Consider the following 13137-nt stretch of genomic DNA (forward strand, 5'->3'; position numbering starts at 1 on the left):
AAAGATTAGGGAGCTGGGAAATCCAACCAGGAACAGGGGGAATGTTCAGGGATCTGAATATTCTCCCAGCTCATGGTTCGATTCCCCCAGCTCTCTGATCATTTCCCCAGCTCTTCCTGGGGACTGTGGGCCCCTGGATCTGCACACTGGGTTTCGGCAGGTTGCTGCAGTTTCAGCAGCCTGCTAAAATCCTGTGTGCAGATTGGGTGCCTGTGTCCCCCCAGGAAGAGCTGGGGAAATGATCAGAGAGCTGGAGGAAGTGATCAGAGAGCTGGGGAATTGAACAGGGAGCTAGATATCAGTATCAGAGAGCAGTCCTTCCTCCTTTTTCCCCATCCCTCTCCTTAGTTTCTGTTTAGTTGCAGCAAGCTCAGCTTCAAAACTCAAAATGTTTCGAAACTTTCAAAACATTTTGAGTGCCCTCGTTTCATTTCAAAGCTGTTTTGAAGCCTTTTGTTTCATTTCGATTTTGCTGTTTCAAGCATGAAACACATCAAAACGGCTTCAAAAGGAAACACCCGTCAAAATTTTGCACAGCCCTAGTATATATCATGAAAGAAGAAACTGATGCAGTCCAGGATTAAGAGATATTTTACAAATTCCAAAGCATCTGAAACTATAAAAATTGCCAGTGATATTTACTAATTACAGCGTATCTAGCTTTATTAATTTATTAAGATCCTCAGTTCAGAACTGCAATTCTCTTCTAATCACCTACTTCTTGATCAATAATACACATTTACATCTGTTAGTTTCACGATGTTTTGGGTTTAGAAAGAGGCAGATGTTGCTTGTTTAGGCAGTGATACATGGCAGACATTTTGCCAGGACTAGACACATCAAGGTTGTTGTACAGGCAAAGTAAAGTGTACATAAAACTAGACACCCACGCAAATTAAGTGTTTCCCAACGTTTTTTGCTGAAAACTACAGAAAATAACTTGCAGTAAAAAATGAATTCCAAAATGTTTTGCTTCATGCAGAAATAATCTAAGAATAACAACAGACATTAAATTATTAACGTTAATCAAAATTAATTAATAATGAATATATGCATGAGCAGCAAATAATAAATAATCCCCTGTTTTGGCACTTGAGTGGTAAAGAAAAGACTGCCTGACCACATCTCTGTTAGTGACCAAACTGCCCCAAATGGGGCAGGGTGGAGCAGCAGGGGGCTAAGTTTCCAATTCTCACTGCATTGGACCTTGAAACAGGTTGCTAGACCAAGGTGAAAAATATCCAGAGACAGAGAGAACAGTTCCTGTGTATGCTGGGGAACTTTAGCATCTCAATCTGACCAGAGGCTGAACACTTATTCCAGCAATGCACTGAAGCATGTGAATTGTTTGACTGAAGTCGGTACTTAAGTTAAGCATGTGTTTCAGCTTCTTGTTTGTTCAGGATCAGAATTATCAGTACCTTACAGAATCAAGCCATAGAGAAAATAAGAACACAATCTCTCTTGAAGTCATCTTAACATGCTGCAGCCTTAGAGTACTATTTGTCTAGGACCCCATGTAACTAACAGTCTAGCTAATAATAAGCATTTAACTCTAATTACTTTTTGGTAATAATGAAAAGTGCATTACAGCCCCAAACTAAAACCTTATTTCCTTTTTATATATAATGTTAGGAACTTTCATTGGAGATTTTTTTTTTCATATGAACCTGAGATCCAATTCCTTCCTCCATACTTGGCAATCTTTTTAAAATTTCCTCCCAAACAACCTGTACTCTCTCCTTCTCAAAAACAAGATAGACTTTGTTTGACCACAATTTTAGCTATAACTGGTGTTATTTTTGGTGCTTGGGCTGACCACATTTCAGTCTGAAGCTATCCATACTGCATATTTGAAGTGATAGCTCTGAGTATGGGTATAGATCTGAGGTTTTATGAAAGCCAGTTTATATTTATTGGTTTCTGAATTTCTCAGTTGATTAATTCCGTTGAGTTAATATATTAGTATATAAAGCTGATGCTTACTAGTCTTAATTAGAAATAAGCTGCAGAGATAATTTCACTTTTACTTTCATACTTCGTGTCTAACACTGTTCATATAAGCCATGTTTACAGTTGTGTGCGTACTATCTAGCCTTTTGCCACTGGGTGACAGCCAAAGCATGAAAACAAAAGCCTTATTCAGAAAAAAGGAATCCTTGCACTGCTATATGAATATCAAGTGAATTATCCAAATCAGAACAGGAGCAGCTTAGCTAACTCTCTGTCTGACCTCACTCCTATCTAATGAGGGAATCATGCCCAAAACCCTGAGGTATATGTTTCTGTCCTAGACACAGCACACACAGTAAATGCTGACTTGCGTTTTGGAACATGTGAAGTTTGTTTGTTTGTTTTGTAAGCTATATGATTCTGACTTTACAAAACCAGTCAGAGAGCAGTAACTCTGAACAGAGCATCAGTCTTTCTCTTTAGCTGGGGAAAGAGAAGGGGAAAGAAGAGATAAGTACCTGCTTATAGACAGATTAATGAAACTGGAATTTTTGTTTTCAAGACAAAATACTAACAACATTCCTATTAAGGAGAGCTTCAAATATGTCTTTTAAACACTTAGAATCATAGAAAGTTAGGCCTGGAAGGGACCTCAGGAGGTCACCTAGTCCAACCCCCTGCTCAAAGCAGGACCATCTCCAACCAAATCATTACAACCAACTCTTTGTCTAGCTGGGACTTGAAAAACTTCAAGGATAGAGATTCCACTACCTCTCTAGATAACCTGGTCCAGCGTTTTACTACCCTCCTAGTAAGAAAATTCTTCCTAATATCTAACGCAAATTTCCCTTGCTGCAACTTGAGACTTTTGCTCCTTCTTCTGCCATCTGCCACCACTGAGAACAGTCCAGTTCCATCCTCTTTCAAACCCCCCTTCACATAGTTGAAAGTTGCTATTGAATCCCCTCTTAGTCTCCTCTTCTGTAGACTAAATAAACCCAGCTCCCTCAGTCTTTCCTCATAAGTCATGTGCTCCAGCTCCCTCATTCTTTTAGCTGTCCTCTGCTGGACCCTCTCCAATTTGTCCACATCATTTCTGAAGTGGGGGCCTCAAAACTGAACATGCTACTCCAGATGTGGCCACACCAGTGCTGAACAGAGGAGAATAATCACTTCCCTTGACCTGCTGGCAACGCTCCTACCAATGCATCCCAGTATGCCATTAGCCTCCTTGGCAACAAGGGCATAGTGTTGGCTCATATTCAACTTATTGTCCACTGTAACCCCCACGTCCTTTTCTAAAGAGCTGCTGCCCAGCCAGGCAGCCCCCAGCCCATACTGGTGCATGGGTTTGTTCCGTCCTAAGTGCAAGACTTTGCACTTGTCTTTGTTGAACCTCATGAAAATAAGGCCCAGTCCTCCAATTTGTCAAGGTCACTCTGTATCCTAGCCCTACCCTCCAGTGTAGCTACTACTTCCCGCAGCTTGATGTCATCTGCAAACTTCCCAAGGATGCAATCTGCACTTCTTCCAGGTCGCTGATGAAGACATTGAACAAAACCAGCCCCAGGAACAACCCATGGAGCACTCCACTTCTTATCTGCTACCAACTAGACATCGAGTCATTGATTACTACCCTCTGAGCCTGATCCGCCAGCCAGTTTTCTATCCACCTTACAGTCTATTCATCCAGCCTGCACTTCCTTAGCTTGCCTGCAAAAATGTTGTGGGAAACCATTTCAAAAGCCCTGCAAAAATCAAGGTATAACACATCCACTGGTCCCCCTGCCAGTCACCTCATCATAGAAAGTAATCAGGTTGGTCAGGCATGACTTGCTTTTGATGAATCCATGCTGACTGTTCCTAATCACCATCTTCTCCTCCAAGTGCTTAGAAATGGATTCCTTGAGGATCTGCTTCATGGGTTAGAGTCAGATAAAACCAATAACTTTAAAGATTTATCCAAGTCTTTCAAGAATACACACCTTTTTCTTCCTATTAATTTTCCTTTTGAAATATTTATGTTTAAATATAGAATAATCTACCATAAAACATACTGTTTTACTGTAAATATAATCTATGGGAAGTAAAAAACAAAACAAAACAAAAAAAACTACCACTGAATAAAGCTCACAATAACTTAAATTTGAAACCTAGAAATGTGCTTTCACTGTGAAACAACTGAGAAAGTAATAGCTACTAGGGCTGTGCGAGGCTTCAGACCATGCTTCGGATCTGGAGAAGCTTGTCCAGATCGAAACGCTGGCTTCGTTAGGCTTTCTGAAGTGGTTTGGAGCTTCTGAACCACTTTGGAAAAGCTTCGGAGCCGCCTCGGAGATCCGGCCATAGGGTATAATGGGGAATCAATGAAATATCTATAACTTCGTTGTTTTTTGTCTGATTTGGATGACACTTGCAGGGGTGGTAGCCCCTCCTGAAAGCATGAAGCCTGCCAAGTTGCAAGAAGATTGGGGTAGGGGTTCAGGGGAACTGCACCCCAAATTCTTGAAAGCAAAACTCATGTCACATGTATGTGTTACACCACAGGGCCTCAGCAGGGGCCACCACTCCTGAAGTTTTCACCCCCATGTGGTGCACTCTATGTGATACAGTTCCCCCTGAACCCCTGCACCGATCTTATTGAAACTTGGTGGGCTTCAAGCTCTTAGCAGGGGCTACGACCCCTACAAGTTTCATCCAAATCAGACAAAAAACAACAAAGTTATAAATGTTTCATTGATTCCCCATGATACCCTATGGCCGGATCTCTGAGGTGGCTCCGAAACCTCAGAGCTGCTTCAGTCGGATCAAAGCAGGAACCCTGTCCAGAGGTCCGGATCGGATCACTGACATCCAAAGCAGCTGGATCCGAAGCCGGATTGAATAGCTGCCTACTCACACAGACCTAATAGCTACCATGATGCAATGGATGTCATACTAGTGCATCAGGTAGTGACTCAATATTCTGCACTGTTTGATATGAAAACGTCATTACACACTACAAATCCCTTTACATATTCCCCATTTATGTCAAACAACTATTCTGTAACCTACATGAGCTATCTGATGAACACTATACTTTATGTGTGTTTTTATTTTGTATAAGAATCTTTACATTCATGTTAAACATCCAGGCTTAGCCCAAACATTTTATTTGCATTCTTGCCAGGATTTTTCATACAAACAAATACATTAAGTAATTAAAATACTATGAAGTTAAACAACTTACATCATATTTTCAGGTTCAGCTGCACAAGATCCCACTGCTTTGGTGACATTCACTAGAAGTGCCTGATTGGTTCCAGTAAGTAAATTAACCAGAGGTGGTATGCCAGAACATTTACGGATAATAGCTCGATTTATCGGCTCTTGGCAACATTCCCCTAGTGCTCCAACAACATTCACAAGTACTTCTTCAGGCTGATCAGTTAGCAGTGCTACCAAAGTTTCTATGACTTTGAATTCCTGAAATCTAAGTAAAAGAAAGAAAAAAAAACATTATTTCCATTATATTAATGTTACAAGATAATGCTTTCATTTTTATAATGTAGTTATAGTGTTAAAGCAATGCCTTCAGTATTAATTGATCAAACATAGTTAATGAAAATATAGAGTGCAGTTATTTATTTTGATTTTTAAGCTATTAATTAAGAGAAAAATAGAAAATAAAGAATATAAAATAATCATTTATTTCTGAATTAATCACTCACCATCAAAAAGACTCACCATGAGCACTGGTGTATTTTCCTAATTTTAAATCTCAGTGAATAGACGTAAAATTTAATTAAGAGTTAAAAACCTACTTTTGCAAAGCCTAGATACAGGCCGTAGGACATGGTATTTCATATAGCTGACTGGCTCAGAACATTAAAGTAATCTACTTAAATTAAGGCTGTAATTTTAAAATGTAATTAGTCTTATTTTAGGCAGAGATAAAAGCTATTACATCTGTTGGATTTTATGTCTATGGATTACATATGATGACTGGTTTGTGTGGTTGTCACAGTATGCTTTCAGGTTGAATTAGAACTAGATTGTATTTACACATTGCTTGTTTGCTTATTTCATACTTACGAATCTAATTTCTAGTTAAAATTAAATTTTCTGGGCCAAATCCTAACTAAATTACAATAAGCACAAGTTAGGTCACTTAAAATTCACCTTTATATACTCCTGATCTTGCTGTCTGCAGATGGGTGCCTTTAAGGCATCCTAGGCCCCTGGCAGATGTTACACTTAAGACAGGATGGACCAGTTAATAACATCTTGAGTGTGTTTACATGAGCCGTTTTACTGAGCAGTAAGTTTACTGTGCAGTAAGCATGCACATCTAATCATGCACATGCTTACTGCACAGCATACTTTGCTAATCCCAAGTAAATTTGCTACATGCAAATGCAAGGAGCAAATTTACTTGCAATTAGTTACTGCTCAGTAGTGCTTGTGTAGATGTCTGACTGGGAGCAAATCTGCTCCTGGTCAGCTGACTAGCAGGGGACAAGAGATTTCTCTCTGCCCCCGGTAGCCACCAGCTGCTGGGGTAGGGTCTATGTTTCCCTGCCCCAGCAGTAGGGAGCTCCAAGCCCCGCTGATCTGAGATTGTGATCGGGGAGTGGGGGCTGGGAGATCTTTATCTCCCAGACCCTGCTTCATTATCACGATTGGAGAGTGGGGGACTGGGAGATCCTTATCTTCCAGCCAGAGCCCCAATACTACAGAGCTCAGACTGGGAGCTAAGGATCTCCCAGTGCTGCCACTGTGGTTGTAGAGCTGGTGCTGGGAGTTCCCTGCTGGTGGGGGCTGAGGAGCCTGTTCCCTGCCCATCTTCATGATCACTGAGCTGAACAGGGAACAGGATCCCTAGCCTGTTCTCCACTCAGCTCAGCAACCATGTAGCTGAGTGGGGAACAGGCTCTCCAGCCCCTGCCCTAAGATTGCATAGTGGGGACTGGGACCTGTCTCTGTCACAGGCAAGTCCCAGACCCATGCCCCAATTGGATGATCAAGGTGTGGGGCTTGGAAAGAGCTGCATGGGAGGGGTAGATCCTAGTCCCCTGCCCTGATCTGCTGGTGGGAAAGCTAGCAACAAGCCCCCAGCTGAATGGGGAATCCCACCAGTGGAGCAGGGCAGAGAGCTGGGACCTGCTGTTCCCCTGCAGCTCTTTCCAAGTCCCCTGCCCCCAGTCGGGGAGCTGGGGCCAGGAGGTCCCTGCCACTGGGGCAGGCGAACATTATTTCTGCCCTGGCAGCAGGCAGTCGCTCGAGGGCAGGAAGCAATGTCCCAGATCTGGCCAGAAGACAATGGTCTCCTGGCCCAATGCTCCCTGCTAGCACCCAAGGAGAGTCCAGCGCCTCCCCCTGATTGGAGCGCAAGCCCACTGCAGGGCCTCAAGAAGTGGGAGTAGTTTGCAAATCTGTTCCCACTTCCCTGGATGTGTGGATGCCTGCCCAGGAGCATTTACTTGCAAGTTCTAATGCATGGGTAGACACACGCCTTAAGTAGTAACCTGGCTACATGTCCATAAAATTAATAATGTGATAAAACAGGAAATAAACCACAAAATGATTATACAAAATTTGTAATAATTTTATGGCTGGTGCCCATTGCACCTTAAGCTGTGCTCCCAAGGTTTGAAAGGCTCCAGTGTACTCCAAGCTTTGGGAGCGCTAGTTCATTGATCAGCACTTCCAGCCCTCAGAGCACACTGCAGGCTTGAAGGAATGTGCTTCCATGGCTTGTGCGCCAGTCTGCTGATCTTTGCTGCCATGGCTGAGAGTGACAGGCAGCTGATCAGTGCTCCCACCCTCAGAAGTGCACCGAAGCCCCAAAGGGCTCGATACTTCCTGGTGCAGGGGAACCTGAGATCATGATCCTGAGCTCCCCCTGCACCAGCAATAGGGTGCAATTTGGATCTGATCCCCAATTCCACAACTGCATTTTCTGTCATGCACATGTAGCATGACAGAAGGTATGACTGCTGGGACTGGAGATCAGACCTCATTACACTTTTGAACAAACATCTATCAACAGCCTTAAGTGCAGTTTTGGTGCAGTTCCAACTTAAATTGAGCTGCAACAGCCATAAAGGGCCAAAGATGCACCCAAACATTGGCAGATTATAAATTTGTTTCCTTTTTCCTGCGGAACCAACAGTAAGGAAAGCAGAGTCCTTATGTTTCAGCTCTACACAGATTTCATAGATTTCATAGACATTAGGGCTGGAAGGGACCTCGGGAGATCATCGAGTCCAACCCCCTGCCCAAAGGGCAGGAAGTCAGCTGGGCTCATAGGATCCTAGCAAGATAAGCATCCAATTTACTCTTGAAGGTGTTCAATGTAGGTGCTTGAACCACCTCCGATGGCAGGCTGTTCCAGACCTTGGGGGCTCGGACAATAAAGAAATTCTTCCTTATGTCCAGCCTAAAACGGTCTTGCAGGAGTTTGTGACCATTCATCCTCGTCATCCCTTGGGATGCTCTGGTGAACATACGTTCCCCCAGATCCTGGTGGTCACCCTTGATAAACTTATAGGTGGCCATCAGATCACCCCTGAGCCTACGCTTTTCCAGGCTAAAGAGTCCCATGGCTCTCAGCCTGTCATCGTAAGATCTGTTTTCCTGACCTCTGATCATGCGCGTGGCTCTCCTCTGGACTCTCTCAAGCTTCTCCACATCCTTTTTGAATTGTGGAGTCCAAAACTGGATGCAGTACTCCAGCTGCGGCCTCACCAAGGCCGAGTACAAGAGGAAATGACGTCCTGGGATTTGCTCGAGAAGCATCTATGGATGCAAGCCAGCGTTTTGGTCACTTTACTAGCTGCGGCATCGCATTGCAGGCTCATGTTCATCTTGTGGTCAATGATGACCTCCAAGTCTCTTTCTTCTGTAGTGCTAACCAACGTAGCACTGCCAAGCCTATAAGGGTGCTGCAGGTTTTTCCTCCCAAGGTGGAGAACCTTGCATTTTTCGGTGTTAAACACCATGAGGTTCTCATCTGCCCATTTGCTGAGCTTGTCCAGGTCAGCCTGGATCACCCGCCTCTCTTCTGGCGTGGATGCTTTGCCCCAAAGTTTGGTGTCATCGGCGAACTTGGCCAGTCCACTCCTGACTTCAATGTCCACATCGTTAATGACGATGTTGAACAGTATGGGTCCCAGGACAGAGCCTTGAGGGACCCCACTGGTCACAGGGCACCACGATGAGTGACTGCCATCAATCACAACCCTCTGGGTCTGACCACGGAGCCAATTTCCCAGCCAGCGGATCATGGTGGAGCCAAGGCCACAAGTGGGCAGTTTGGCCAAGAGGTGATCATGGGATACCAGATCAAAAGCTTTTTTGAAGTCAAGATATATGACATCAATCTCTTCTCCCTTGTCCAGATGATAGGTCACCTGGTCATAGAAGGAAATGAGATTGGTCAAACAAGACCTACCCGCAACAAACCTGTGCTGGCTGTCCCTTAGAATGTTAGCCTGGGCCAGTCCCTCAAGGATGGCCTCCTTAATAAACTTTTCTAAGATCTTCCCCAGGATAGAAGTCAGGCTAATGGGCCTGTAGTTAGCTGGATCCACTCTCCTCCCTTTCTTGAAGATCGGCACCACATTGGCCTTCTTCCAGTCTTCGGGCACTACACCAGAGCGCCAGGAGTTTTCAAAGATCCGTGCCAGGGGCTGGGCTATGATGCTCGCCAGCTCCTTGAGTACCCTGGGGTGCAGGTTGTCAGGGCCAGCTGACTTGAAGGTATCCAGCTTCTCAAGGTGTTCCTTCACGAGGTCAGCATTGATGGAGGGTAGGGGATCCCCCTCACCCTGATTTCCCTGTCCCATAGCAGGCATGGGCATCCTGTGTGACTGATGAAAGACTGACGCAAAGTACCTATTTAATAGGTTGGCTTTTTCCTGGGCGTCAGTTGTCAGTTGCCCCATCTGGTTTAGCAGGGGTCCAACATTGCCCTTGCTTTTCCTCCGGCTCCCCACATATCTGAAAAAGGACTTTTTGTTGTCCTTGATGCCTGAAGCTAGTTGGAGTTCAGTTGCAGCCTTGGCTTTCCTGGTTTGCTCCCTGCAGTACCAGACCTGATGAGCTGTTGCCCTTCAGCTTATGTAAATGTTGTTATTATTGTGCATTAGGGCTGCGCAAAGCTTCAGTTGCCGATTCGATTTGGAGATTTGGCCCGATTCAGTGGCCGTATCTCTGAATCTGAATCGAATCAGAAGATCCGTTAATCTCTTCGAATCCAATCAGAAGTCTCAATTCAGAGATTTGGCCATAGACCAGGGGTGGGCAAAATGCAGCCTACAGGCCAGATGCAGCCCACCAGAACATTCTATCCAGCCCGCAGGGCCCCTAAAAACTTTTAGAAAATTAATATTAATCTGCCCCTGGCTGCCTGTCATGTGGCCCTCAATGGCTTGCCAACTCAGTAAGCAACCCTCTGCCCAAAATAATTGCCTGCCCGTGCCATAGACTGTACAGGCAGGCACTAGGCAGTGCCAGCGGGAGCAGCTGGGGGAGCCATGGTTCATCCAGCTGCTCCCCCGGCTGTCCCCCTGCTGGGGCGAGGCAGGCAGTGCTGGCAGCCCTGGGAGAAGCTACGGGGGCTGAGGAGAATGATTGAGGAGCTGAGGGAATGACTGGGAGCTTGGGGAAATGATCAGGGGGCTGAGGGAATGATTGGGAAGCTGGGGGAATGACTGGGGGCTGGGAAATCAAACCAGGAACTGGGGGATCGAACTGGGAGCTGGAGGGAATGATCAGGGGCTGGGAGAAGGGCCAGGGGCATCCCCCCAGCTCCCAATCATTCCCTCCAGCTCCTCAACCATTCCACCAAGAACCTGCGACTTCTCCCATGGTTGCTAGCACTGCATGATCACCCCGGCAGGGGAGCAGCTGGAAGAGCCATGGCTTGAGCCAGCAGCCCCAAGAGAAGCCGTGGGGGCTGGGGGGAATGATTGGGGAGCTGAGGTAATGATTCAGAGCTGAGGCATTGAACCAGGACCTAGGGGGAAGCCCCTGTTCATTCCCCCAGCCCCTGATCATTCCCCCAAGCTTCCGGTTTGATTCCCCAGCTGCCAATTTGACCCCCCAGCTCCCTGATCATTCCCCCCAGCTCCCATGGCTTCTCCCAGGGCTGCCAGCACTGCCTGCCTCACCCAGCAGGGGGGCAGCCAGATGAGCAGCGGCTTCTCCTGGGGCTGCCAGCTCAAGCTAAGGCTGACTGCTCCCCCAGCTGCTCCTGCCGGCACTGCCTGCCCATATAGTCTATGGCTGAATAAGATTTGGTGGTGAATATCTTCGGATTTGGATCCAGCTGAATCGAATCACTGTCCCTCTGAATCACTGAATACAAATCTGAAGTGAATACTTTCCGCTTCACACAGGCCTATTGTGCTTCTGTCCTGGAACTGTTTGTATCTAGCTTATGTCTAATGAATAATATTTTGTTCCATAAAGGTTTGCCTATATTTACCTGTGTAAAGTTCTACAGTTGTAGTAAAGTTCCAGAGTAGCATATTCCTTCTTCTTCTGATTGACATGACGAAAAGCTGGCTCTGTGCCTCATGCACCTCCCTGACCCCCATAGTAACCTCATAGCAACGGTTACCTCAGAGAGGCACTTGCCTCAGTGAGTGTGTCTGTGCCAAATAAGGTAATGACATGAGGGCTGAACAGCCGAACATGATTGGCTATACCGCGTCACTCCCTGTATAAAGGCCTCCTCCCATCGAGGCTCAGGGAAAAGCTTGGAGAACTGACACGGACAACTGACTAACTGTTCAGTTATATGCACCGGCCTGATCAACCGTTGCTCTTTCCGCTCACCGCTGTTTCCCACCACCGCTCCCCCTTGGCGTAAAATCCCACCCCGCTATCAACCGTTTCAGCTTGCAAGCCATTGTAACCGTTACGCTGCATTGTCAAGTTCAAATACAACCTGCGTCTCAGTCAACCAAGGGACGTAAGTCAATAAATTCGTTCCCTGTTCAAACCGTTACACGTATGTGCCTCCTTCACCTCATAAGTCCAGATCCAAACGAACCTGAGGTAGCTCAGCTCCTCAAAGACTCAACACTGATTTTAAGGAACCAGTTGACAGAAAGCTTTCATAGTGCCAGTCTTATAGATAATATCAGATTTGTGTATTTTTTACTATACTTACTTGGCTGTTTTTTAATGTCATGTTCTATATGAGGTATGGTCTACCCATGGCAAGTGTGCCACAACTGACACGAGTAGCCATTATGTTTGGCGTGTAGCAGATCATGGAGAAGGCAAGGGAAGAAGTGAGGCACACTTGGATTTAACTTCTGGCATGCTAATGGAAAAGACTGGCCAGCACTGTTTTGTTTAAAAATTGAAAGGGCTTATTTGTCTTTTTTGTTGAAAGCCACTATCTGCAAATAGATTCAGGCAGATGGGTACCTGCACTCATGCAGACCTCCAGTCTAGCTAATGAAGTTCTATGTAGTCCCAACCCTCCATTTGTACGAATTACGTAGGAGGGTTGGGCCTTAGCTTGTAAACTCTTCAAGACAGGGAACTTGTCAGCTTCATATTCTTCAAATTAGTTAATAAATTTTCAGTGCCCAACAAGTAATCTCTAGTAATAATTTTTCTGTAATGCATTCTCAGGATAGGAATGCCAACTAGAACTAGATGCACTATACCCAAATGGTATTTTATCTGGTAATTATGCTGCAGCACACTTCTTGATTCAAACCGTAGTATATGTATCTGTTAACATATTTTTACTCCAGTCTCCTTCTTTGGAGATGTGTATTTGTTTTCTCCACTTCCCTCAGCCCCTGAACTTCCACTGAAGTCTACATGAGTTGAGTCCTCAGCAACTTGGGAAGTAATCCCAACACAGATCAAAGGGGGCAGGAGGGCGCAAAAGCCCCCATGGCTTTTGTGGGCAAAACCATCTGGGAATGTCTCCTAGCTAAAAGGGAGGCGCACACCCAATGGAACGGGGGGGCCATCACCAGGGAGGATTATACTGCGGTTGCTCGGGGATGCAGGGGGGCGGTCAGGAAGGCCAAGGCAGAGATGGAACTGGGACTAGCTTCCCAGATCAAGGACAACAAGAAGTCCTTTTTTAAATACATAGGGGGCAAAAAGAAGGTTCCGGGTAATGTGGGGCCCCTGCAAGACACGCTGGGAAATTTGGTCATCACACCA

The 13137-nt window shown here is 45.5% G+C and overlaps 1 protein-coding gene across 2 annotated transcripts in view; it reads right to left on the reverse strand.

Annotated features, from left to right (window-relative positions):
• Nucleotides 1-13137, reverse strand: part of ODAD2 (outer dynein arm docking complex subunit 2) — a 192396-nt gene that overhangs the window by 95098 nt on the left and 84161 nt on the right. For both annotated transcript variants that reach the window (XM_090047421.1, XM_090047422.1), the window contains one exon: nt 5183-5425. In XM_090047421.1, the coding sequence (XP_089903547.1) occupies nt 5183-5425 (243 nt within the window). The remainder of the gene's footprint in view (nt 1-5182; nt 5426-13137) is intronic.

The sequence above is a fragment of the Crocodylus siamensis genome, chromosome 5 (genome assembly GCF_052110815.1).
Source record: "Crocodylus siamensis isolate JL-2025a chromosome 5, ASM5211081v1, whole genome shotgun sequence".
NCBI lineage: Eukaryota > Metazoa > Chordata > Crocodylia > Crocodylidae > Crocodylus > Crocodylus siamensis.